Below are 27,220 nucleotides of genomic sequence, written 5' to 3'. Positions count from 1 at the left end.
GAAAAACATACTAAATAATGAAACAATTAAAAGCTCTTTTACAAATCCACTGTTTCGGATGAAGGGCCTCCCTCACCGCCGTGTCAATCATGGTGGTTGTTTGACCATACTTGAGCACGTTGGTCAGCGACAGTTTGTGAGGAATGGGCTCAGAATCGTATCGGATCTCACTCGCCACTCATGTTGGCCGTGGCCAGCGAATAAAACCAATGCCCCCTGGGGTTCGTGGTGAAACACGACGAACCGCTGCACCATCACTCCACTCGAAAAAAAAATCTGAATTATTAATATGCAAATTAGGAGTCATCATATTGAATGGCAAGGACTGATTGGCCGTGTCGGGTGGTGGAGGGTTGTGACACATTTGTAATAACGCGATCTAAGACAAATAAAACCTTGATAATGAATAATCGCCAGAAGGGATGATGGCCGATGGAAGAGACTGGTCAGAGTGGAAGCCAAAGAAGAACTGGCGCACAAGACGATGATCCCTGTGGTGGAGACGGAACAAACGGGATCGGCTCCTGTGTAAGGGTCACGGCGACGCAAATCCACGTGGGATGGCGACAGAGTGGGGGAGGCCTTCATCCAGCAGTGGACAGACTACGACCGATGAGGGTGATGATGAATATTATTAGCTAACTATACTTGCGAAATGCTGGCAAAAGTTCATGGTAAAATTCAGATTTGGACCACAGATTGTGCGAAAACATACCTAAAACAAACACTTATTCTCGATACATTACGCAATATTCTTGGATCTTTCGGTAAAGTCACAGCGTCCTAATGAAAACAGTGTTGACTAGGATGCTGTCTTTCCAACAGCTCTGTTCTTCATCTGAGGACGGCTGCTTGTGTTGTGGCCGAAACGTCGTGAGAATTTTATTATGTTTTATTTTTATTATTTTATCTACGTGACTTTACCGAAATATCCAAGAATATGAATCCCTGCAGTCACGAAAGCTTTAAATCGAAACATTACACAATATTTGTCATGTATATTTATATACTTTGGTCTTCTCTCAAAGTTGTTCCTCGTGCACTATCGGCACCAAGTGATGAGATGGAGAATCTAAATATCGGGAAATCTCCCAGAGCAGGGAATCTCACCGTATTTTGTGAGAACAGCTGCACAGGAGATTATTTATAAACCTACTTCCTAAAACATTCCATTTGTAATTCTCACAGCCAGCAGTGCATCACCCTGTGTCAGAGACGGTGCCGTAGAAGACGACATCACGAACTACCTCCAAGGTCACTTGAGTTGGTTGATTTAAGCACACTCGGGGACAAGCCTTGAAAAATGTCCTGCAAAGAGTTTCCGTCGCATTTGTAAATGCTCCAAGATGGAATTTTCTTAATGTTAATGTATTCTTCTTTTGCTAAGCAGTCACCAGTGACCAGGCTGAGACCATCAACCTGCCGCAGTTGAGTCACCGGTTTAATCACCGGCGCCTGCCGGGATTGGAACCCCGGCATGTCAGCGGTGCCGGCTCAGTTTCCCGGACCTCCTGTGCCACCCGGCCACCTCCCTCCTATTATTCAACAATTAAGCGAAGACGTGGAGACTAATGACGAACTTCGTCAACGACCAACTGACATGTCACACGAAGATTTTACATGTTAAGAGCGCGACGAAAAAAACGATACTATATATACAAAGATCCCTCCTATAGCCTGTACAGACTGTTGGGGAAAGCGCTCTTAGCGAAAACCCATGAAGGCCGGAACGGCATACGAGGGGGTAGGTGGCCTTGGTCTCCCAAGTGGCGATGTGTACACACCATTTGAGGCAGAATCGACCTAGGGGAGGTCCAGGACCGGTTCAGATATTTGTCAATGGTGTTCGCCGTCGGCAGCCATCGGACTCTGGTCGCCGGGTTTGTAGCGTAGCGCACTAACCGCTACGCTACCGCTCCCCGCACACATACACCCTCCAAGCATTTTAAACACTGATTTATCTAGAAAGCTAAAACGTACAGAATAACTAATGCTGCGAGTCACACGGCCGGTTTTTAATGCAAGTTGAAATATTGTCTTAAAAAAAAAAAAAAAGCACGGTAAACCAAGTTGAAATAAAATGTTATGGGCTCTTGCTTTTCCGTGCCGTGCATGACGCCGTCAATTTCTAGCCCCAATTACGGCCGCACATTTGAAAGTTATTAGCGCGGGACATGTACACGCCGGCACGTGGTTCCTATTACGTGTCACGGTCTGCCACGAGCCCTTTAGGCTTTTTATTTTTCTCGTTCAGAAACCCAAATAAAGGAGCCGCAATGAAAGCTGAAGCGGTGGCGTGCGATTACAAAACCGACCTTCTCAGTCAGTCGCGGCTCTCTCGCGGGCGCTCCCTCTCTGTGCACCCCTCCACGTATCTTCTGCGGCGAGAAATACTGAAGGACTTGGAGCAACAGACACCACAGCAAACGGCCGAATGGGGCTATGAATGACGCGGAGCTCTTTAGAGTCGGCGCTTCTCAATAGCGGTGCGAGGAATCACCCCCTGCGCCATCCGGCGAGCCGTCACGACACAATTCAATTATCGATTATTTTTATTTTATTTTCACGAGGTGAACGCAGCGGCCTCTGGCGGCCGGTGGTGGCTCATGTGACCTCATTGCACCCGACACGCCATCTCACGCGCGGGATTTGGAGCACGTATCCCCGGACTGAGCTGGACATCTGTGCGAAGGAGCGCTTCATAGTACATGGGACTCCTCTAGGATAAAGACGGATTCTGAAACTGTCGGCTTTGATGCAGTCTCCCACACGGATTGAGGGGGAGTGGGGGAAGTGGACGAGCGAAGATCGCACCTCCGACTCAGATGGCTACGTACGGTGCAAAAAAAGTTGCACGTGCAGGCATACATCACAGGAGCGGTAACAGCGATGGAAGAGTGACAAGGAGGTGACTGCGTGCGTGTGTGCGGTTGTGGCCCGCGCCTCTCACCGGCTGTACTGGTCCCCGAGCAGCGCGCAGCTCTCGCGAAACGCGGTCGCAAACTCGGCAGCAGACGCCTCGGTCCAGCCGGGGCCTCCGGCGAGGGCGGCCGCCCGCAGCAGGAGGTGGCCCTCGCACAGAAGGTGCAAGCCGCGACTCCGGGCAGGTGCTCTCATACTGCTGCCCGTACTCCACCTGCACGCACGCACGCAGACGACGACGACAAAGATCCTCCTCCCCCCACCCGGTGGAGCCTGAACAGACTGTTGGGGACAAGCGCTGTTAAGAGAGCAGCACCTATGAAGGCCCGGGCACGTGGTATAGGCAGGGGTGGGTGGCCAGCACCATGCCCGAACGCCTTTGTCTCCCCCACCGCTTATGATCACACACTGCACCGGTCGCTCTTTGAAGTCATAAACAAGACAATGATAAAAACAACGACGACGATGATGATAATGATGCGAATGAGCCGACCTTGGTCAGGATGTGAACTCTAATCTCAAAACGCGGGCGCTCCGCTCACGTTCCACACGATCTACGGCCCAGCCACGTCACGTTGCAACGGTTCGGCAACGTAAAACATCCTTTATATCGCAACGGGCCCGTGAAACCCGAAACTCCATAAAACACAAGCGCTGGGGTTTTTATGACGTACTTCCAACAATGATAAGAGCAGCGCGCGCTCCTTCCCTCCGTACGCTCGACAGGTTAAGAAGTCCCTGTTATGGACCAAGACGTGGAGGGGGTGGCCAGGGAGGGGGTGGCCAGGGAGGGGGGGGGGTCCATATTTGGGCCACGCTGCCACAGGGCACTAATTGGCACTTTGAGGGATGTTCTATCAATGCCAGGACGAGCCCAGCACCCCCAACTGGGTCACACGGCCTGGGCCATTCCAGCTGGCCCATTCACAGTGATCATAAAGAGCCAACGCTACCATCTCATTGTAGAGCTGTATCAGCGGGGTGAGGTGCAGGGCGTAGAGATTCCAGCCCGTGTTATTATCCCCTGCGCCCCCGTCTGGCCTCATCTTCGGCCTGTCAATCAAACCAAAATACAAACACACGCACGGGGAGCGGGAGGGGGGGGACAGGGGGAGGGGCGTGGGTGAGATGGCGGGTTGGCAGCGGGGTGCAATGAGCAGACCGCACTTGAGCAGCTACGGCGCGAGCTCTCTCTGAGTGTGCGCGCGCATTACGTACACACGCGTGTGTTCACGTGTTAACAGACGTGCAATGGACTTGATGTACAAGTCTTCCAACAGACTGCCATTAATGTGTCCGATCCCGTCAGATCTCGCAAGATACGCAGGCATGAGGGACATGGATATTCGTATTATTTTTTTTTTTTTACCAAGCCCACTGAGTTATATAACTCTTTTTCAGAAGCAATCTGGCCACAAATGACAGCTCAACGGAGTGGCTTAACATGTGGAAATTTAAGGCAGCCACATACTCATACGATGGCAGAAGACCTGCCTGCAAATGCCAGGCGATGTATGCTTGCGTTTGAAAGTGGCGCCGAGACAGCAGCCAAGCAATGGATTCTTAAATTCATCTGTGCGGAGCTTTGAGTGTTACGACCCTCGTGTAGAGAGGTCCATTCCTCCGAGTACGCCGGTTTTACTCCCACATGCCAATCACTCATCAATGGCGTACACCAAACTTGCCAATGTCGGCCCAGTGAGGCTCTCTTGATCAAACTAAGGGTATTAGCATTGTAATTTATTATTTAATTGCGTACCAAGACAGAATATTATTTAGTGTTCAATAGATGATTGAAGGTGTAGGTACAGGGGGCACTAATATATCAATCGAGTAATCGATTGAATTAATAGTGATGTCATGGTTTTCTAAAGAATCAATTTTTTTTTACCATCCGAAATTTCACATCTAGCTCCTGATTTTGGGTCTATGCCAAAAAAAAAACTGGGAGCACATCCCTAATATATAAAAAAACACCATTTCGCACCACAACTTTGTTATTAAACATTATTTGTTGATGCTGCTGTTGCAGCTGCATTGGCAGTGGTGCACAAGCACAATGAACAAACTCAAAGCACACGTTTCATCAGTAACACAAAGCCTGCGTGTTAAACTAACACGTTATATGACGTTTAAAGAAGGTGACAGGGCCTTCTTCACAGCACATGCACATACCTTATTACAGACCAATTCAGACCGTATTGGTCACCCCGTGCCCCTTATTAATCTCAACGTTCATCCGACAAAGTCCCCATCACGAAGGAGAAACAAAACAGACAGACCATTTTTTGTTGTTGCCCGTACGCCGTATGGACCCTGAAAACTAAATTTCCCTTAACAGGAATACGGGGTAAACCGCATGGGTTGACGGGTATGCATGCATGGGCATTTCAACTTTATTGTTATCGGTGTTTTGCAGGAACCACGGGCATCCCTGCGCTCTCACGTGGGACGTGTTGCCCAGGGTGCAGCTCTGCTGCCCCCGTGCGGTCACTGCCTGCGAGTGCAGACACCGACACAACACGGGACGCACGCACGCGCTCCCGTAACGGCGACTTCTCAGCGGCCGTCAAAGAGCGACGCAGCCACCCGCCCCAGACGCATCTCTTATCTCCACATGTGCTAGGTTTTTCGCAGTCGATGTTCCGATTCACAGTCGCGCGAAGACCTGCACCGAGTGTTCGTCGGGAGAGGTACTGCATGGGAGGCATGGTTTCATCGTAAACGGTGACGATTCACAGAGCTGTCCTCAGCCAGGTGGCTTGGCCAAAGGGTGAGCGACTGATAGGTGGAAGGTTGCGAGTCCAATTTCTGGTTGGGAGGGTGGGGGGGGTTAACTCATCCTATCATCCCTCCGGGGTCAATAAAATGAGTACAACTCTGTGAGAAAGTTAACAGCAGTTGTGCTATGAGTTTAATAGACCCACCCCCACCACAGCAATGTGGAATTTCCACCAGCGGCTCGGCAGGGGTCTGTAAACAGAGGAGACGATCATCCGTCGGCGCCCGACGGCCGTACGTGAGAGCGGTAAAAGCAACGATCGCCCCCCCCGCCCCTCCTCACCGCTGCGGCCGTCTGGGTGTCCTGGTGCCTCTGAGGCCGGCGCGTGTGAACAGGATGGCGTGGTCACGTGACACGCACACGCGCTGCAGCCCGATGAAGTGCTGCATGCGCAGCGAGCACACCTCCAGGCTGGGCGGCGGACAGGCCTGGCGGGGGAGACAGACAGCGAGGCAGACGGGCGGCCCAGAACACAATCAGCTGGCCTCCTGTCAGGCAGAGAGGAGCAGCCCTTGCAATTGCTTGCTCGAGTGCAATGCGACTCGTGCCAAGGCAGAAATATATTTGTTAAACTTTTTACATCGTTTGACCCGAATTTAAACAATTATCTTTTCATTCGGGTCAAAGGATTCTCTTACATATTTTATACATGTGTAAGATAAAAAATATTTTTTGGTAAAAAGAAATATATATAATTCAGGCCAAGAGTAATTCGCGCAGGTACCCACCGATTAACGCAACACAAGCCTCTTGTTTCAAATGTTCAGTTATTTATACGATCGCAGAAAATCCACAGATGAAACTGCTACTTGTTTGAACAGAGGCAAATAAGACAGCCTAGCATCTATCGCAGAAGCATATATCGCAGTAATACATCCAGAGATCCTTTCCAGTGACCACTTATCGACATCAGGCTGGCGAAGTTCTTTTCTACACGCCTTGTTAAATGAGAAATGTTCGTCACATCGTGGCCGAACAAATATTTTTCAATTTTCAGTCATCAAATTTTGTCAAATAAACCGACTTTCGTTTCATTTGCAAGACCTAAAAATCTTGCCAAAAGTAAGTGAAACATGAATGTGATGAGCGCAGTTAGTGGTGATCGGGCTGAGTCTCTCGACCTGCTGCACTTGCAATTCTGGTTTAACCCTTTACCCATTCCGATGACGTACGTGCATGTATGTCATCAGAACGGAATCGCATACGTACGTCATTGGAACGAAATCGGGAAAACTAAAATAAAAACTAAAATAAAACAACTTGATCGGAACCGAGGCTCCCACAAGGCTATGCGGGAGGGCGTGTGGCACAGTTTGGCGACAGCTTTATAGAGTGCGGTCGTGTCGCTACGGTTCTCTGCGGTGAGTACAATGTCTTTAAAAAGCAACGGCGCTACGCCTCTCTGAATCAAATTAATGCCGAGCCGCTTGCGGGTTCCGAGATCCGGCAGCAAAAGGGACGCCCGCCACCCTGCAAATTGTAGACGTCTCAGAACAGGAAAGGGTTAAATCGCGCACGTGTGCTGCATCCAGTGTGTGAAGAGTTAAGGGCTGTACCTTTCTCTCTCCGTCTACTTCGGGGTCCGACCTTCTGGTTGCCAGGGTCACACTGTGAACAGTGTAGCATTCCAGGTTCTCTCTGAAAAGACAAAATTAAAAGATACATTTTTAATTCTCTGTCCCGCTCGTGCCCGCTCAAAGCGCACACACACTGCAAATATGCCACACACACTGCAAAGTGTGTGTGGCATATTTAAACACGCAAGCTTCCGCGACCAATGTTACGATGGGCAAATCTATTCGTGGGTCAGATTGCGGAAGTAAAATGTGTGTCGTACACCCTCCTCCACCCGACAGCCAATTAATAAAGTTGTCGCCAGACCAAACGTGGCCAACGTATTACTGCTTCAGCAGCGCCACTGGTGTGGTGTTGGAGAGCAATCTACACACACACGCGTTGTGCAATCTGCTTCGACGTTTTTCTGGTAGTTACAACTAGCATCATCAGGCAGTTATGCAAGATTCAAATTCACCCTGCTGGTGGAGGATTTACGACAGGAATATTTTACTTGCGCGCTTTGATCCAAAAAACTATTGTGAATGTTTACAGTATTTTTAAAACGTAAAACTATCGATTAGAATCATTTACAAAAGCACCCCGAGTTCTGACAACCACCGAGCTAATAAATAACCTGTGGAAATACATTCACAGCTGTAAACGATTTGGAGTGAAGCTGCTGGGTGTAATAAGTGCGCCCACTGGACTTGCAATCCAGATTTAAATATTTGGAGATGCTGCTGCAGATTCGTCAATAACACTTGTGTTCTTAAAAGGAAAAGTATATAATGGGAGGTTTTTTTTGCAATCCAGAGGCCGTTGGTTCAACTCCATCTCCCGGCGAGGCAGTTTAAATAACGAGGACAAACATTTAAATCCCTCCCACCCCTCCCACGCCACTATCCACCCAACAGTACGAGTGGCTATAACCCAGTTGATTAGAAAGTCACGTGTGGTTGGGTAAAGTGTGGTTACTGCCACCTCTTCCAAGACGTCTGGCCAACGTGGAAGAGTAGGCCAAGCATACCCTCTCTAAGTGGGGCTCCATCAAGTTCCTTTCGAGAGGAGAACTTTGGCCAGCAGTGAAGTGAGTAATGCAATTGCAGGGCTGTAATTTTACCAACTTTAGACTCAAGTGTTGAGTCAAACGACAATTTTTAGCGAGCACCTATTAAGCCCGGCAAGATGCAAAAGTGGCTGGGGGGAATGGTCAGAACCACACATGGCCACCTTATTCTCTAATTTAAGGCTGAACCGACCTAGCAGAGGCCCAGGACAGGTTCAGACTCGACTCGCCACGTCTCCGGAAACCTCGCCCATCACGCAAGATCGACGCAACGGGGTGGTCAAATTATTTTTTCGCATCCACAAAAAAACCCATTTCGGGGCAGTAAAAACAAAACGTTGGGCATATTTGTGAAGCACCCCCAACCCACCCGCCCCCCCCCCCCAATCAAACTGCGGACAACGGCTGGAGAGCTGCCAAAGCCGATGGAGATCGGTTGGTTGCACCCCTCCAGCTAAAATGAGACGGGCGTTCCGTGAACCGCTATTTCTCCGCACAAAGGCTCTGCCGGTTGTCTCACGAGAGCCCCGAAACGAGCCCCCACTGCTCTCCCGAGTCACCCGTTGCGCCTGGAATGCAGAGTTAGCGGTGCTGCCGCTGCAGCGGCGTTTTTTTTACTTCGAGCAAAGCAAATACGCAAGGAATTTTATCCTAATGCGAGTTAGTCAGCAGTATAAACGAGTCTAGCATGTGTAGGGCCACGAAACGATATTATTGGATGGCGCTGTATATTGAATGACGTTTGATCGATCGACAGGTCGTGGCGTCGTGTGGTAAAGGCATCTATGGCCGGCGTGAATCGATTCTTGAATCGAACAGTGACCCCACCGCCCCCCCCCGCATCATACCAGCCACGTGAGATTGTTTGACCTTACTTGCCCACGCCTGTCAACGCGGGTTGGTGAACAGGAGGACCAGGGACCGGTTTCGATATCACTCGCGACCGACATTAGCCATGCCGGGGGAGTCGAACGCAGGTCGTCCAACATGCCGAGTAACATACAAATTGAAGTGTGCCCTCCAGTGAGAAAAGTTGTCACCGGCACCGATGTTGTCTGACATACGAGCGGGACACCGCTCACTGGGAAAGTAGCTCTCCGAACAGACATTTCTCTTTCATCCAATTTCTCAATACCGATGACACGGCGCCGGGCCCTGGCGGCCATGCCGCGCACGTGGCTGGTAAACGCCGCACTGTGGTGGACGGCGAGGGTTGGCGGATCACGCAAATCCCGACCGGTGGGCGTCGAGGACGCCATCTCCTAGTCTGCCCGGGTATGGCAGCATAGCAAGTGGATCAATTGCCATCTGCACTCCATCTGTACGAGGGATTTGTTTTCTCTGGGTACTTTGACATTCCTTCCACGAGCATCAACACTTACGAAAGGGGGTTGGTTAAACATCCCAATATAGAACCTCAGAGCTTGGGCAATTGTCAGCGCCGCTTCTGGCTGCCTTCCCGCTTTGTCTGTGGTTTCCCGTGCCTCTGAATCTCTCTCTCTCTCCGGGACCGAACGAATCCTGCGAGCGTTACACGTTCCGATTCGTTAAAATTACTATTAATATCTCGCTGGGAGGGGGAACTAAAAATACTCGGTAATAAAAACCGACAAACAACATCAACAACAACGCCGTCGACGACAACGAAACGCGGCCACGGAACGTGCTCGATATTCTCCCCCTCGGCCGTCATCGCCTTCACAGAACTAACGGACAGGCATCACCCCCCCCCCCCCCCCCCCCCCCCGGTAATAGTGAGGTTGCCCAGACAACCTGGAAATATTAGACGTGGTGGGGAACGCCCAGCGAGTGGTGCCACGCCGTTGTGATGGTGATGGATGTGCCGATTTGCGCGCGTTCCCGCGAGAGTCTCGGGTCACGAGTGCAATAAGCAGCTGAGAAGGGGGGGGGGAAACTAATGTGTATTGATTTCGCATGTTTGGAAGGCAGGTCCACCACGGGCCGAACTCCCCAACAACTCTGCTCCCCCGCCCCTCTCAATCTAGTCCGCACCCCCCCACCCAGACCGCCAAGCCGCTGCTGGATCGTATTTATAGCAGGGCAGAGACTGTCGAATGCACGTATGCATGCAGAGCTTCAAATCGCACCGTACGCAGCCAACCGTGCTACATCGGAGATGCGGGGGAACGTGCAGAGTGGTCCAGGTAGCAGAGCTGCAGCGCGGTATGAAAGAAGGCGCAATCAATAACCAAAGGGTTCTCTCTATCCCCCAGCCATCCGTGCTGGCGACTCTTTGTAGATTGTTCAAGTCCAGGCTCACTGCGTTCCTTTTTCCCTGCCCGCTCCAGCAACCAAGGCTTTGCCGCTTGCGTCCTCGGTCAAACTTTGCTCAGTGGGAAGTCGCTCATTCTCATCTGCTGCCCCCCCCCACCACTGGAGTCTGGAATTAGTCTCTTCCTTCATCTGTCGACTCGCTGCGAATGTTCACAACCACGTTCTGAAGGCCCTCTTTTTTTTTTCTTTGCCTATGACCTGACTGTCCGATTAATATAAACACAGCTACTATTTCCCCACGCTACGTAAATTTAAATCATCGTATTTGTGGTTCATTTTATTGTTACCGATAATCGAATGGAAATTAATGCTAAATAAGTAATACATATTTTTGGTTTGCCAAACGCATGCGGTTCGTTCGAATGAGCCACACGTCACACCGTACTTAGCCAACCGTGCTAATAATAATAATAGCTTCCGCTTGTACGGCGCTTTTCATCCGTAGATCCCAAACGAAGCATCGTGCGCGGTTTTACCGCGTGACGACGTAGAGGAGGTGGGTCCCAAGCGCGGCCTGCAGGGACACGGCCGAGTACTGGTAGCGCGAGACGAGCCTCGCGCCGTCCAGCACGTCGTAGAGGAAGCCCTCGCGCGACTGGCTGAAGAAGCAGCTGAGGGCGGCCATCTGACGCTCGCCGCCCAGCGGCGCCTTCGTCCGCGCCTCGTGCCAGTCTGCCGGCGCGGAGAGACAAAAAACGCGGTCCAGCTCGGGACAGGGTCGGGGCATCGATCTCGGAAGCCAAGCGGGAGGAGGAAGGGGGGGGCGGCCAAGTGCTGCTTCATCCGCGCCTCGAACCGGTCTACGGCGCAGGGAGAGAGACGCGGTCACGCTCGGGACAGGGTCGGGGCCGAGCCTGGCTTTGTCCGCGCCGATTTCGCGTGCGGAAAACGCGAAGTGACAAGTTCAAGACGACTGGGTGACACTGTTCTCGGAAGCCGAGCGAAGCTGAGCCTGATTTTACCTCCTGGCCGATCTGTGTGGAGCGTTGAGCACTACCCCCCCACCCCCAGCTCGTACATGCCTGTTTCCTAGAATCTTCCTAAAAGCCAAAGTCTCTAAGACTCAGCACGACTTTCCAGGCCAAGCAGAGGGCGGTAGCACTACTTTGTTTGACGGCGTAGGCCTGTAACCCGTCAATTTAGAGAGGGGGTAGGTGGATCGTGAAGCGATCACAGCATGTGCGCGAAAAAAACACATGACACTCGACAAACAGTGGCCAATCGATGGCAGCACATCAAACCCACGATGAACTTTGAGAGCCCGATGTTGATCACCGGTCAGTCTGGTGACTCCCCCCCCGTATACAAGCGCGAGTGCATATGTGTGTGCGCGCGCGTTTAAATGCAGGGAGCAACCCGGCTTACTATGCACGTAGATGGGGACGAGCTGCAGAGAGTGGAGGAGATCTTCCCTTGCTCCCTGGGGGGACAAGCTGGGCACGAACTTCCTACGCACGGACGTATGGCGAAGGGCAGAGCGCACGCAAAACCACGTGGGTGAAATGCACACGGGCATGCTCGGCATAACAACAACAAGGATATACAATGTACATGTGTAAACACAGTGTGGGTGTGTGAGAGAGGATGGACAAAAAAACTTTCAATTTTATGTTTATAAATGTCTATGATTTGTATAATAAAAATATACAGGTGTGACCTACCTTTGCAGAATTTGATATTAAACATAAAAGCGGTGAGCTAGTGTGGAATATTTAGGCTCACTTTCAATTGACCACCAGTCATGATTTTGGGGTTCAGCATCAAGTGTTTGCAACGATTGTGTTAGCCTAATTAGAGCATTTGCACGGACCATATACAAATCACTTCCTATACGCACACGTCGATTCACGCATTGGTCAGCGGAAGAATCCATTTCACGCCTGACCACAATCGCCATCATCGGAGTGAACAAACAAGCACCACGTGGCTTTTTGGACATCCGACGTTTTGCTCCTCACGCCAAGAGTTTTTTGGTTTAGTAAAGAAAAAAACACAAACTCTGTGAAAAAAAATAGCGGGGCACGACCGCGAATAGCCAGCGACAACAGCGCAGCACCTGTAGAGGATGGAGGAGAAATGCAGGGAGTTGCCCAGGTTGTGCATGAGGGTTGGCATGCCGGCCCACTCCACTTGGAAGGGGGCCTCGGGCAGCTGGGTGCAACGGTAGGGAACCTCGCGCGAGCCGATTGCCGTGCCGGGCGTAGACGCGGCTGCGAGGAGACCGACCGATGCCGAGACAGTGAGAGAAAGGGGACACCGGCAAGGGCTTCAACTTTGAACACCGCAGCTTCACTTTGACACGCGTGTCGGCAATTTTGCCAGTCGAGGATTATGAGCAATCCTCGTCCAGTGCTGATCGTGGTAACGAGTCAAGACTGCACTAAAACTTACTAGCATGACGTACCGTTTATACAAAATTATACCTCGAACATATGGGAAGATGCTGGAAAATTCATGGTTTTTTTTGTCTAGTAGTCACACCCACGTCCCAAGATGAAACCATAAAACGAACCCTATTGGGCTAATATTGGGAACAAACACAAAATGCATTGCTATGGAGCATTATGGGCGAATAAGCAGTGCTCCGTTTGCACTTCCATAAAAAACATTAAAACGTGCTTTTGTCCGTTGTCCTACCGGCTGCCCAGCCCAATACGATCCAGCAGCCCACGTTCAATCTTGAACGCGGTGCGAGTGTAAGAAGACATTTTAAAATCGACGGACCAACACGTCACTACGTGCCCAATGATTTCGTGTATACAGGTAGCCGCTTGGCCTCCAACCAGTTAGTCACCATCTCACACCGGCCGAATTCGGGACCTCACTCACGTCTCGCCGAGGGACTGCCGTCTTGGCGAAGGCCCTTGCCGGCAAAGGCCCCCATGTCCACTTGCAGGACCTGGATGTCGATCTCCGAGCGGAAGGCCAGGTAGTTCTCGCACAGGGCCACCTCCAGCGGCGAGAATGCGACCGTGAGCATGGCGAATCGTTCAAAGTCGACGAGGTTCTGCGGAACGGCAGCAGCAACACAACAGTGCTCGGTCGCTTGGACCACACTTCACCACTCTGGTTCAGCGAGGGTCGGTGAAGGGGGGGGATGGAGGGGGCCCACTTACAGACGTGCACGGAGCTCGCCCATTCTGCGAGCTACCCTATCGAGCTCGTAACAGCAAGCGAACAAAACAAACATTCAACGGACGCTCTGCATGCACAAGGCGATTGGTTGCGCTCACTGGTTAATCTTGGAAACTACATTGTGTACGATCAACGAGTTTATAGAGGTCTTTAATATCGTTTTAGGTTACCACGTAGGTTTAAACATTATCGTAGTTTCTTTTACATTGGCCGATTCACGCGTGATAATTCACCAATGACTCTCACGTACAATATCATTTCACACGTTTACAAAATCACCTCGCACACCTCCCTTGCACATTGGCACGTACCCCCAGGGGTTCGCCTACCCCCCCAGGGGTTCAGAACTATTCAAGTGGATCTTCAAGTTACCTCCCTGCTACGAGCATGGCAATTCTCAGAGCACTCTCGCCCCTTCCCACATTCGGAACACTCGCAAACGGCACCGACCGCTGAACTAAACCAACTAAACGAACCAACTTAACCGCTCGCTCGCCAACTCTTACCGGGTCGTCGGTGCCGTCGGAGGACTCGTGCTCCGAGCCGGACTCGTCCGTTTCCGAGCTGGCGCCGTGCGTCGGCAGCTTGCGCTGGACATGGGCAACGCGGCAGAACAGACCGAGGCGCTTGCCTGCCGCTCCCACCAGGAGGTTGCCGGTGGTCGGACAGCACGCCAGGCACAACGGCTGCTCCTGCACGAAACAATTCCCAACAGGAGGAAACTTCACAAAATCCGACGGTCGTTGTACTGTGCCGACTCACAGAGGTGACTCTGGGTGTGGTTGTTGTGTATTGTGTGCGGGGAGCGGTGGCGGAGAGGGTTAGAGCGCTGCGCTACGAACGCGGCGAGCCGAGTTTGATTCCCACTCACGGCCAACATCGGGCTACAATTTTGGCAGAGTAATCTTTAGTAGAATTCAAGGCTGAGGTGCAGGAAAAACAATGATATACGGAGAGGAGCTGGAATATTGGGGGGGGGGGGGGCAAACCACAGAATTTTGAAAGGCAAGAAGGGGACACGTCTTATGCTAAGCATTCATTCTACGCTCACTTCAAAGCGACGCAGTTTTCTAATTCACGGGGACTTTGTTTGAATTCACAATTACGCGTGAACCGCTGCCGTGACCTCGGAGTCAAAAAAATCGAAATCCTTCAACTGCCGCCACATCTCGCGACCGCGGCTCTGCGCGGCTCTGCGACGCGCTGGGACACGGTTGCTCCACCTGCATGCTGATCTCGATGACGTGGGTGGCCGACTCGTGCGCGGGCGACCTCTGGGCCCCGTGCTTCTGCCGCGACAGCGCGTGGCCGGCCATGCGCACGCGGTACCGCGGCGTCGCCGCCGCCGCCGCCTGGCCGACTGGCGTCACGCCGGCAAAGTCGTCGCCGTTTGGTGGCCGGGGCCCGGCGGCGGACGTGCCGGCTCTGTTGGCGTGCTGCGGCGAGGTTTGGCGCCAGTTGACGTACACTCGCACCGTCGGCGGGCTCCTCTTGCTGTTCTCGATCGTGGCCACGTAGTCGCCTGCAAGGGAAACGCGTGCCCCCAGTTCTGTACGCGCGGGCTTTCACGGCCGACGTGCTATTTCGCAGTTAGTTTATTTTGGGCGAGATCGCCGTGTAGGTATATAAAGTCATTTTCTAAAATATAACCAATCAACCACCCTCCGATTAGCACGGCTGGCTATGTACGGTGCCAAGTTCAACATACATACACATAATGAAAGAGCCAAATAAATTATAGCGTTAAAATATGCCAAATCAAATGGCACACATGCCCACGTGACGAATTTATTTGAGCGGCTCTCCAGTGGTGTCGGGTTATTAATGTACACCTCCACGATCTAACCCCAAACAACCTAATACTGGTAGGAACCTCCTGGTTACACCACGCCACAGGGGATTATTGTGTCCGTCGTGCAGGGAGGGGCTGGGTGGGGAGGGAGGGGCTGGGTGGGGCTGGGTGGGAGGGGTGGGGCTGGGTGGGGAGGGGCTGGTCACCCCGTGGTGCACTTGTAAAACTCAACGTTTAACCTACTCACGCCGGCTTGTGCCCGCCCTCACAGTCGGGCATATTTGCGGAATACACCATGCCGCCGTTGACCCTGGCTATTGACCGAGCAACCCAAGGTTCCTACCAGCTCGCTCCGCAGGAATGTGTTAATGAATCGTTATATCGGTCGTACGTGTGTCTCTATGGGTTTAATACAGGGTCCACGGTTTGCGTGGCCACAATCGCACTTTTGTGTCTTTAATCCGCTCGGGTTGGTGAAGAGGGGGTGCCAGCCAATGACCAGTTCACATGCGAGCCGTGCAAGGTGACTGAACTTCAAAATGCGGTGTGCACGGAGGTATTCAAAGTAAATGCCTCCATATAATCATTGTCAAGCGAAACCTTTTTCGACACGTGATGCTCTTTACGTGGGAAGGGGCGGAACAACGGGAAGGAGGAGGAGGGGGGGGATGATCACTCCGAGGAGGTGAGCGTGGCGAGGGAGACTTGTGCGTTAACAAGATTCGCCGATAAGTCTGGAATTTTGTTTACGGTTTCGTAGCGGAGGTGTTCCAGCGCGGAGAGACGGTCGGGGATATTTACCCAGCGGGAGCTGAGGGCGCATCACGTGCCTGCAATCAACCCTGCCCTAAGTAGCAAGTCCCACGCTTGCTTCACGATGTTTTTCACGACTTGTCACCACCTTGTCCTTAAGAAACCCGCCACTATGGTGACTTATCCCCAACTACAAAACACCAACTCACACACTCGGACTTCCCCTTTCTGCGGTCGAAAATAAACTGTGCAGTGCATGTAATCTGTTGTTCTTTAAGGAGTTTCAATATGTATCACTGCTGAGACTTCCCCACGGGGCTCTAAAAACAGCCGCAATTTTTACTGTACATACATTTACTGTACCGCGCTCGTTTATGGTTTTTGGAGAGAGCACAAAGCCGCTTGCCAACAGTTGAAGTTGCCGTCGGGTTCAAAGAAGAGCTAAACTTACACTGCACACTCTCCAACGCGGATGGGAAAACCTACGCAGTATCAGAACCTCAACGGGAAATAAAGCTCGCGAAAACATACCGCGTTGGGGCAGTGGTGACGCAGGTGGTACCGCAATGCGCTGTTAATCTGACGACCTCAGTTCGTACCTTGACCGTGGCAGCTAACATCGGTGGCGAGCGATATCTGAACTATTCCGGAGCCCACCGTTTGCCAGTCCGCACCGATTCACTTAAATGAATTATGGTCGAACTACCGTGGACGATACGACATTAGGAGGCTTCTATCCAGCAGCGGATTGACAACGCGCTGCAATAAATATCATTGTTATAGGAAACTGTTAAACATGCTAGATTTGTCTGCTGTTCAAGAGGGTGGATTTCATGTGAAAAGGCTATGAGATTAAACATTGTCACAAGTGATGAACTGCACACATTATACTGAATTCACAAAATAGATAATTAGCGTCACTGCGGAGAATATGAATAGCAAAATAAATCGCCATTGCGGTTGAAGGGAAGTTTATTTTTTATTTATTTTTATGGTGGAGGAAAGTATGTCCATTTATTTAGTTAAATACTGAGAATACATGAAACAACCCTGCATCTCTTATGCAGAGTTAATTATCAACTAGATTTATGTTCCTCCACCGTGAGCAAGTCTCTTTGATGTTTATGTTCTCAAAGCTGACTATGCCAATTAGATATATGCTAAAACCTTAAACAGCCATTCAAAATGTATCTTTTAGAACTTCGCATGAACGGATCCCCACTTGAAATGGCACAAATCTAACAACCTTCAAAAGGCACAATTATCCCCTTTTGCCTTTCAAACTCAACTATAGTTTCCCGATTGTGCAGCCGGCGGCGTTGTGAGACGAGGGACCCAATCGGATCTCTTGCAAGCCCTGCGTGATGAAGAACGGCTCTCCCCAAGGAGGAGTGCAACTCCCAGAACAAAAAGCAGCATCCCGCCGTGAGTAATGTCCGTGGCATGACAGTCGATTCAAACCGAGATTTGTTTAATTTACAGAGCTGTAATTTAGCCAAAATGAAGTGTCAAAACAACGTTTACGTGATGGGGGTTACCCCCCCCCCCCCTCCCTGTGCATTCATTCATAACAGACTCACCACACGTGATCAACTGGTCTAAATCACGTGCAAACTGCCTGGATTTGAACCCATGATCTCAACGGGGGGGGGGGGGTTCCGGCGCTCTGACTCGGCGCATGTCACACGCGGTTTTCCCCTAGATGTGACCGCAGGTCGGGAGAGTAACAAGCAGAGGCCGTGTGTGTGTGTTCAGTGCAACGCAATGGGACACTATTTTTAGGAAGTGGAAAACCCGCAGGCAGAGGCGGGAAAAATGCACAATTTTAACACCAGCAGAGAAGTCTTACTGCTTGCAACAATGCGCAATGGACACATTTGTGCAGCTGCGTTGGTCCTCATGATGAGAATATTTGATGGTAGAAATGCGATGGCTAGTGGCTAGTATAACGAAGTGTAAGTCACAACCCCCTGTTGCTCATCCATTGCTGGACGAAGGCCTCCTTCCCCCCATGGCTTCGTCAGTCATGGGAGTCATCTTCTTGGTTCTTTCGGTAAAGTCACGTAGAATGGAAATAATAAAATAAAAAAATTAAACATAATAAAGTAACTCTCACGACGTTTCGGCTGCTTGCGTTGTGGCCGAAACGTCGTGAGAAATATTTTATTATGTTTCATTTGTATTATTTTATTATTTCCATTCTACGTGATTTTACCGAAAGAACCAAGAAGATGAATCCCTGCAGTCACGAAAGCTTTAAATCGAAAAAAGTCATGGGAGTCGTTTGATCATGCTTTGCCACGATGGGCATTGCCAATGACCAAATGACTGCCAGTCACATGGCACCGTAGAGTTTCGCCGGGGGGGGGGGGGGGGGGGGGAGGGGAGTGCTAGGCCCGTACCGGTCTCGCTGTAGGCCATGGCGGTGACACAGTCTCCCGCGGCCGGGAAGGGCCTCAGGGCACGGGCGGTGGGGCCGAGCTGCACGGGCAGCAGCAGGGCCCTGGTGGCGGCGAGCGCCAGCACGGTGCGCGAGCCGCTCGCCAGCAGCGACGGCTCCTCGCACACAGGCAGCACTTCCTGCCCGCAGAACGGGTGGCAGCCGTACACGCGCACCATGGCCACAGTCTGCTCTCGAAGAGAGACGAAACAACGATGACAACGACGATTAGCGAAGACGACGAGAGTAAATGACAACATTGGCGACAGCTGACAAGTTGAGTTTGTTCAATCAGGTGAGGACTCAAGAGATGAGGAAGTCTCGTTTGGACGAGTGACCTGGAAATAACGAAACGAGACGCGTCAAACACGGTCAGCAAACCTCCATCAACGTGTCCACGTCTATCACCAGGCTCACCACCACCACAACCACCACCATAATCACTTCCACCACTCACGCTCCACCACCACGCTCACCTGCACCCAGAGGTGGATCTAGAAACTTCCCAGGTGGGCAAGGGAGGGGAGATTCCAAAATGCCAAAGTTTGTAAGAGGACCCAATATTACAAAACACACATTTATAACCTTTACTACAGCCTGCACCTCCCCCCCCGCCTTTGGTTCTCAATCTTTAAAACATTTATAATCTTAATACATACATGCAGAGGGTATGATGCAACAAAGTAGTTGTACTGACGTGCCAGTGCTTAATTTGTGTTTCGAGGCATCTCGCAGCCCCTTGTCTGGCTAAATGCAAAATGTGAATAGCTGGGGACCAGCTAACCGGGTTTTACTGGATCAATTTGGATGTCAATGCCTCCACCACCTGCTCACCTCCACAACCAATATTATTTATACCTCCACGACCAGGTTAAGTTTCACCAGCAGTCTCCCACTCACCTCCATCAGCAGAATCCCACTCTCACCTCCACGAGCAGCCTCCCACTCACAGCTCCACCAGCAGCCTCCCACTCTCAGCTCCATCAGCAGACTCCCACTCACAGCTCCACCAGCAGAATCCCACTCTCACCTCCACGAGCAGCCTCCCACTCTCACCTCCACCAGCAGCCTCCCACTCTCAGCTCCACCAGCAGACTCCCACTCTCAGCTCCACCAGCAGCCTCCCACTCTCACCTCCACCAGCAGCCTCCCAATCACCTCCACCTGCAGCCTCCCACTCTCAGCTCCACCAGCAGCCTCCCACTCTCAGCTCCACCAGCAGCCTCCCACTCTCAGCTCCACCAGCAGCCTCCCACTCTCAGCTCCCACCTTCAGCTCACGAGCAAGACTCCCACTCTCACCTCCACCGACTCCCAATATCAGCTCCACCAGCAGCCTCCCTCTCTAACCTACCGCAGCTCCCACTCCACCACCACCAGGCAGACTCCCATCGCACCTCCCACAGCAGCCTCCCCTTCACCTCCACCAGCAGCCTCCCACTCAGCTCCACAGCAGCCTTCCCACTCTCAGCCTCACCCCCCCCCCCAGCAGCCTACCCACTTACACCTCCACAAGCAGCCTCCCACTCTCAGCCTCCCACCCGCAGCCTCCCACTCTCAACTACACCAGGCAGCCTCCCACCCTCACCTCCACCAGCAGCCTCCCACTCTCACCTCCACGAGCAGCCTCCCACTCTCAGCTCCACCAGCAGCCTCCCTCTCTCACCTCCACCAGCAGCCTCCCACTCTCACCTCCACCAGCAGACTCCCACTCTCACCTCCACCAGCAGCCTCCCACTCTCACCTCCACCAGCAGCCTCCCACTCAGCTCCACCAGCAGCCTCCCACTCTCACCTCCACCAGCAGACTCCCACTCTCACCTCCACCAGCAGCCTCCCACTCTCACCTCCACCAGCAGCCTCCCACTCTCACCTCCACCAGCAGCCTCCCACTCTCACCTCCACCAGCAGCCTCCCACTCTCAGCTCCACGAGCAGTCGCTGGTCGCTGCAGCCCCCAGGCGGTGCCCGGCTTCTCGCTGTGCGCGATGCGCAAGGCGCGGCTGTACACGCCGGGTGGGCCTCGCACCGGAGTAAGGAGAGTGGTAGGAGAGTGGGTGGGGAGAGTAAGAGGAGAGTGAGTGGGGAGAGTGGGTAGGGAGTCAGTGGGGAGAGTAAGAGGAGAGTGAGTGGAGAGAGTGAGTGGGGAGAGTGGGACTCATCCACTCACTTCCGCGAGTCTGCGCTCAGCTCCTCCCACACAGCAGCAGCGCTCCAGTGACGTCACGAGGCCCTTCCCACTCGCCCAGCGGAGTGGTGCCCATCATCGATACTTCGAGTTCAAGTTAATTTATTGGGTATAGCCCTGTGAGCCATTCGGCTCTTGAATCGGGTGCAACCGCAACAAACAAAAAACAAAAACATGAACAAGAAAACATCTTAAAGTGAATATGTGACCAAGTGCAAGCAGAAAATCCAAGAAAAGACAGCAGAATATTGCAGAATAAACACCGTACACCCACGCTGTGTGCAAAAATCCCAGTGAACTATTCAATTAATTATAAAACAAAGAACAATAACCCTCTTTCGTAGCAATGAGCATTACCTAATAATAGTAACAATAATTAGCTATGCAAGAGTGATCTCAATCGCAATGCAATGATTCATGATGTAAAACACCGCAGCATTGCAACGTTGTTGTAAGTGAATGTTACGTTAGTTTTACACACGTGACGCCTTTCTGGCACAAAGCTCCATCATCACATTTTAAACACAGATGCAAAATAACATTAGAAAGAGTCTAAGCAATCCGAAATAAAAATGCACTGTTTATTTTTTTTACAATCGAATATAACGCGATGCAAATATATAAAGACAACGTTGTGATGATACCACGCACTACGTAAGCGGTGGGCAGAAGCACAAATATCGATACGACTCAACAATGAATTCGTGAATGGCTGCCATGAAGATGAATATTTATTCACAACAGTAAAGCAACGCTTCTGGCAATAGCTCGTCTTGACAGCGCTGCTTTTGGACTAATTAAACCCCCAGGGCTTGGAATTTGGAGGTCTAACCGCTGCCTTTTGTTATCCTGATAATAAACAAAGTGGTTAAACTGGCTTATGTGTGAATAGCCTTACATCGGGACAATAGGGGAATGATTAAGCAGAGCAATGGCATTAGCTCATAGCCTCCCCTGCGTGCCGCCACTGGTGTATGGCCCATATTGTGCACGGGGGGAGGGGGGGGTCACGTGCTCGGCATGAACAATGTTAACGATTTATTTGTCTAACTGATGGAAATTTAGGTACAGATAAACAAATGCAATGATGAATATTACAATTATAAAGATATATATTTCCATATTTATTTTAAATTCACCTGTAAACTATGAAAGTTATTATTTGAAAATACAAATATAAATCAGAAAAATCTGAAAATCTAATATCGCAATAAAACGAAAACGTAATACATTACTCATCTCGAGTGTATATATGGAGTAGAATATATATTCAGACGCATATTATTTCCCCGCATGTGACAAATTGTAAAAAAAAAAAAACATGTACAAATGTATTTCTGATTGCAGACTTTTGAAGCTGTACAAGTTACTTGTAATTTATTCCACGCAAATGAAACACGTGGGTTTGTGAGTATGAATGTCGAGCTTCTTTCGCACCCTACTTTGCCAACCATGCTCGGAGTCGCGGCGGAATGACAAAAAACTAAACACAAAAAGCAACTCTAAAGAAATTACTTTTCAATTTCGACATAAACTGAAGTGGGTTTGGTGAAGCAATATACTCTTTGAAAGAACAAACCATGCAAAAGCCAAAACATATTAAAATATTTGGTATGCATTTCCCACAATTTGCTTCTTGCAGAATCTAATCTCCTGTTGGACTCGGCGAAAAGAAGAAGCGACAGTTCTTGTGATGAAATTTCAGTGCTCTTCATTTTACTTTCAGGAAGATGAAATTCACAATGAAAATATCCTAATCCAGCTGTCACTTCCCCGATGCGTAACAAAACTGTGTTCCAGATTATTCTAAATGAATTACAAACTTTGCTTGGGAAAATGCAAAGGTGCAGGGCTGCTGTGGCTTGCTGATTCCATTGTTGGCAGAAGCGCCTCGACTCGACGGACCATGAGAGCCCCCCCCCCCCACCCCCAAGACGGTATTTGGCCTACTCTTCCACGCTGGCCACACACGACCAGTAGAGGCCTCTCTGTGCCTCAATCATATATTTTTGTAGGGTTCTCTCTTTGGGATTTTGGGCTTCATATGAGAGAAACCCAAGCGTTGCACAACATGAAATGGGCACCCCGCGCAAATTATTTCTCTTTCAAGCAAGTGTCAGTCGGGTTTGTTTGTAAGGTCCCTATTTGCTAAAGGTTTCAGCAAACACGTGTATTTACACGGGCAGTCAGTCTAGATTCCCGGTCAGTGGGTGGCTGGCGTGGTTTCTGAGTAGCGACCTTATTTGGTAGACCAGCCATTTGGATAATGGAGGCCTGATGCAGACCTGCTCAGTGTGATGTAAATGTTCCAATTTATAGAGATTTAAAATGAATGTCTTGCCATAGATGTTGAGCCCATCTCTCCATTTTGGAATGTACAACATAGAGACAACTCTCGTGCATTAAGGGGTAAAACACTCAAAAAGTTCCACGCAGGTAGATTCAATAATTAATTCCTGTTCTAATGTACTGAAATTTCCCGGTGACCCCACAGCCCATTGAATTTGGGATTTTCGCACCAAACCTTGCCTCCAGGAAATCCTCACTGAGTCTCAATATTTGTTTCATTTGTCTGGCCCTGAGATGGTTGGCCAATTTGAATGGCATGTGAGATGAAACCAAAGTACTGCGAGAAAACCCCAACACAAAAGAGACATACCACTCAAGGGTCTGAACAGGTGGGTTCACAACCAATTTGCTGTCATGCCATCTGCCAACCTCAGATTGCAAGCGGGTTTACACGTCTCCTGAACCAGCATTATCCACCAACCCTTGCATCCAAAGTTCTGGGTCACAGGCAGAGGTGTGGACTCGAGTCATGTGACTTGGACTCGAGTCAGACTCGAGTCATGAATTTGATGACTTCAGACTCGACTTGGACTTGCATAACAATGACTTTGTCCCACCTCTGAGGTGTGGACTCGAGTCATGTGACTTGGGCTCGAGTCAGACTCGAGTCATGAATTTGATGACTTCAGACTCGACTTGGACTTGCATAACAATGACTTTGTCCCACCTCTGGTCACAGGCATGTGCCACCATGACCCAACTGTGCCACCCTGCTTCATTTCACCTGCGACAATGCCCCATTGTACACCAGTGTCATCATCAGCATCATCAGCAGCAGCAGTAGTAGCCATGTTCAACCCACTTCTGCATGAAGTCCTCCCGCAAGCCACCACCATCTCTCGCGAGGCCAGCGTCGTGGGCCCACCATGAGTGCGCTCATCTCCACTAACTTTCAAGTGTCACACTGTTCCACAACTGTGACAGGAGACAAGACGTTTTGCGAGCAGGGTATAGGTGTGCTGAGCAGGATGGAGAGAGAACAACGGGTGCAAACTGACAGGTCAACTCGCCCTGCGCACAGCGAGGCACGTATTACGCTAACCTCTATAACACATTGAAGGCGGAGTAGTAATAGCCCTCAGTTCCACAGAATCATAATAATACTCACATTATTATCTTTTTAACAAAGCTACACAAACGCTGAGGCGGGCACGAGACGGTGGGGTGTGCATTTAAACGTCAGCGACACTGCGTTAATTATTCGTTTTTAAGTACACGCTAACTTTAAACATTTACGACATATTGAAAAGGGAAGAGATACAATGGGTAATGTTGACGTGACATGTCTATCACCCGGGTGTTGGAAAGCGCTGTGCACGAACACACTTTTTTTTTAAACCAGTAACAGCAGAGTTCTAGTAGAATTATTTATTTCGATTTAAAGCTTTCGTGACTGCAGGGATTCATCTTCTTGGTTATTTCGGTAAAGTCACGTAGAAGGGAAATAATAAAATAATAAAAATAATAAAATAATTCTCACGACGTGTCGGCCACAACGCAAGCAGCCGTCCTCAGGTGAAGAACAGATCTGTCGGGGAGACAGCGTCTGAATGAAACACCACCACGCTTGGAGCGCCCCTTCCCCCCTCTTCCAACCCAGCTTAAATAGACGCTCCAAGCCTGGTGGTGTTTCATTCAGACGCTGTCTTCCCGACAGACCTGTTCTTCACCTGAGGACGGCTGCTTGCGTTGTGGCCGAAACGTCGTGAGAATTGTTTTATTATGTTTTATTTTTATTATTTTATTATTTCCCTTCTACGTGACTTTACCAAAAGAACCAACAAGAATAATTATTTATATTACAGTAATTACATAAATTAAATTTTGAGTTCTTGGAAATGTAATTAATCAGAATCTTTATTCATCCTGGAGAAGAGGACTGGACATGATACTTTGACTGAGAAAACGATAGGAACAATAAGCCAGGAAAGACAGCACAAGATCTGCACAAGCAATTTGAACGGTTGAACGCATTTGGGAGTACTGCATCGAATACAAGTTCTTGATTAAATATCACGGACAGATCTAAACAGAAGAAGGACCGTGATGTTTTTTGAACAAGGACATGGCACACAGTGAGAGAGAGAGAGCTGCGTATCTGCATTGATAGGGATTCGATGATAAGGTAAACTGGTAAAAGTGTAACTCGTCAACTTCTTGATCACGATATTTCTGGCAGAAGTGGCCTTCACTGGCAAAAAATCCTGAAGCTCTTTGATGATTTTATTCAGAGCGTGGTTGGCAAGTCTTTGATATAAATAAAGAATGTACCATAGATTCGGTGATCGTGAAAGTTATGGAAAGCAGACGTGAGTTTGCTGCTGTCGGTTGAGTATGTACCATGCAACAACAGCCTGTGACTGTAAACGTTCGTATCGATGTTTAAACATGATACATCCTTCCATTGGTCGATTTTTTTTGTCCAACGCGGCGTTTCATATATTGGGGTTTCCCACGTAAACTATTTCGATGAATAACGAGCAAATCCACTTAAGAGAAGGCCAAGCCATGCGTGGTTTAACCCGTATTGCTGAACACGAATGGTAGAAAGTCTTATTCTGTACAGCAGGTGGCAGCAGATGAATGGGGCAATGCCGTAGCAGCTGTCTTGAACCTGGTGATTTAGAACACGTGCTGGGCCATAGCGAAACATGTCCACTCCAATGCAGCAATAGACGTGTGTAGTTGTTCAAATTTGTGTTGTTGTGATAATAGGGGTTTCCAATTTTTTCTGGCAACAAAACAGGTGTTAAGATTTTGATTTAAAGCTTTCGTGACTGCAGGGATTCATATTCTTGGTTCTTTCGGTAAAGTCACGTAGAAGCGAAATAATAAAATATTTTATTATTTCCCTTCTACGTGACTTCACCGAAAGAACCATGAATATATAGGTGTTAAGATGTTGACACACCAAAAGGCGTCCTCTGGTCGAACACCGTTTGAGACGAGGCTCAAAAGAAATCTGTCTCTGGTGTGGACCAATCAGTTTCAAGGACAATGCATATATTATCAGAGGATGTTTTTGTTTGCATTCTGACCACAAGCATTGTGGTGAATGCAGACATGATTCCTTGTAAACGGTTTCAGTGTGGTCTTTTAACATCTTAACACCTGTTTTGTTGCCATTAAAAAGGGGAAAACATATTATCATATGTTGGTACTTGCAAAGGAGGTCCCATGATTTGTGTTGTTATTGGTGCTTGTGTTTTACCTGTATGGCATTGAAATCAAGCTCATTATTTAATCTGGGACACCCTGGTGAAATAACATTTTCCTACGTACTCCATTACTACGGTGATGATACTGTATATATGGTATAATATAACAGCAACCAACAATGTACAGCTCTTTGTCAATCCACTGCTCGGTGAATGACGTGGCAAACAGATCTCTAGAAACTAAGGATGTGATTCCACGTTTTTTATTAATCCTTAAAAGCCTAAATTGGACGCGTTTTAATGATTAAAAACATGATTTCGGACTGCTCCGAAAATATGACACGTGAAATGACATCACTTCCATCACGTGATGTCCACGCAAGTGTCGGCATCTATAAGCTGAGGTCACTTTTGTTGGCACGAAGATATACGTTAAACTAGTACTGTGCATCGTGTACAAACAACAATCAGAACATTTGAAAAGTTATCCATAATTGTCCTAAGAAATCTAGAATCTGAAATCTTTAAAATTTGAAATTCATCCTTACTATAAAAGTACTGGCCACGACTTGCTTTGTCTAATATTATGTTCAACTGAAACAGATTGTGCAGTCGCATGCAGCCTTAAAATGGCCCTGCGTGCCCAGATGTGCAAAGGAAATTAAATTTAGCAACGTCATTAATAAATAAATAAAGTGATCAACCGTTCCATAAAAAAGAGCTTCTCTGGGTTCATGAGAAAATCATTTGCACCTAAAGTGGCGGAGACTAATGCAAGGTGATGAT

General features: G+C 49.6%; 1 protein-coding gene across 1 annotated transcript in view; it reads right to left on the bottom strand.

The window, feature by feature from the left end:
* Positions 1-19,823, bottom strand: part of HPS3 (HPS3 biogenesis of lysosomal organelles complex 2 subunit 1) — a 62,274-nt gene extending 42,451 nt beyond the window's left edge. The window contains 13 exon segments of the mRNA XM_061568028.1: positions 2,951-3,090; positions 3,092-3,136; positions 3,876-3,975; positions 5,987-6,132; positions 7,261-7,342; positions 11,099-11,294; positions 11,988-12,070; positions 12,679-12,832; positions 13,452-13,629; positions 14,264-14,449; positions 14,981-15,279; positions 18,705-18,930; positions 19,799-19,823. Coding sequence (XP_061424012.1) covers positions 2,951-3,090; positions 3,092-3,136; positions 3,876-3,975; positions 5,987-6,132; positions 7,261-7,342; positions 11,099-11,294; positions 11,988-12,070; positions 12,679-12,832; positions 13,452-13,629; positions 14,264-14,449; positions 14,981-15,279; positions 18,705-18,921 — 1,826 coding nt within the window. The 5' untranslated portion in view covers positions 18,922-18,930; positions 19,799-19,823.
* Positions 19,824-27,220: the final 7,397 nt, after the last annotated feature.

This window comes from Lethenteron reissneri, chromosome 40 (genome assembly GCF_015708825.2).
Source record: "Lethenteron reissneri isolate LAM-NWPU_2019-01 chromosome 40, ASM1570882v1, whole genome shotgun sequence".
Taxonomy (NCBI): Eukaryota; Metazoa; Chordata; class Hyperoartia; order Petromyzontiformes; family Petromyzontidae; genus Lethenteron; species Lethenteron reissneri.
This window is presented reverse-complemented; position numbering and strand designations above follow the sequence as displayed.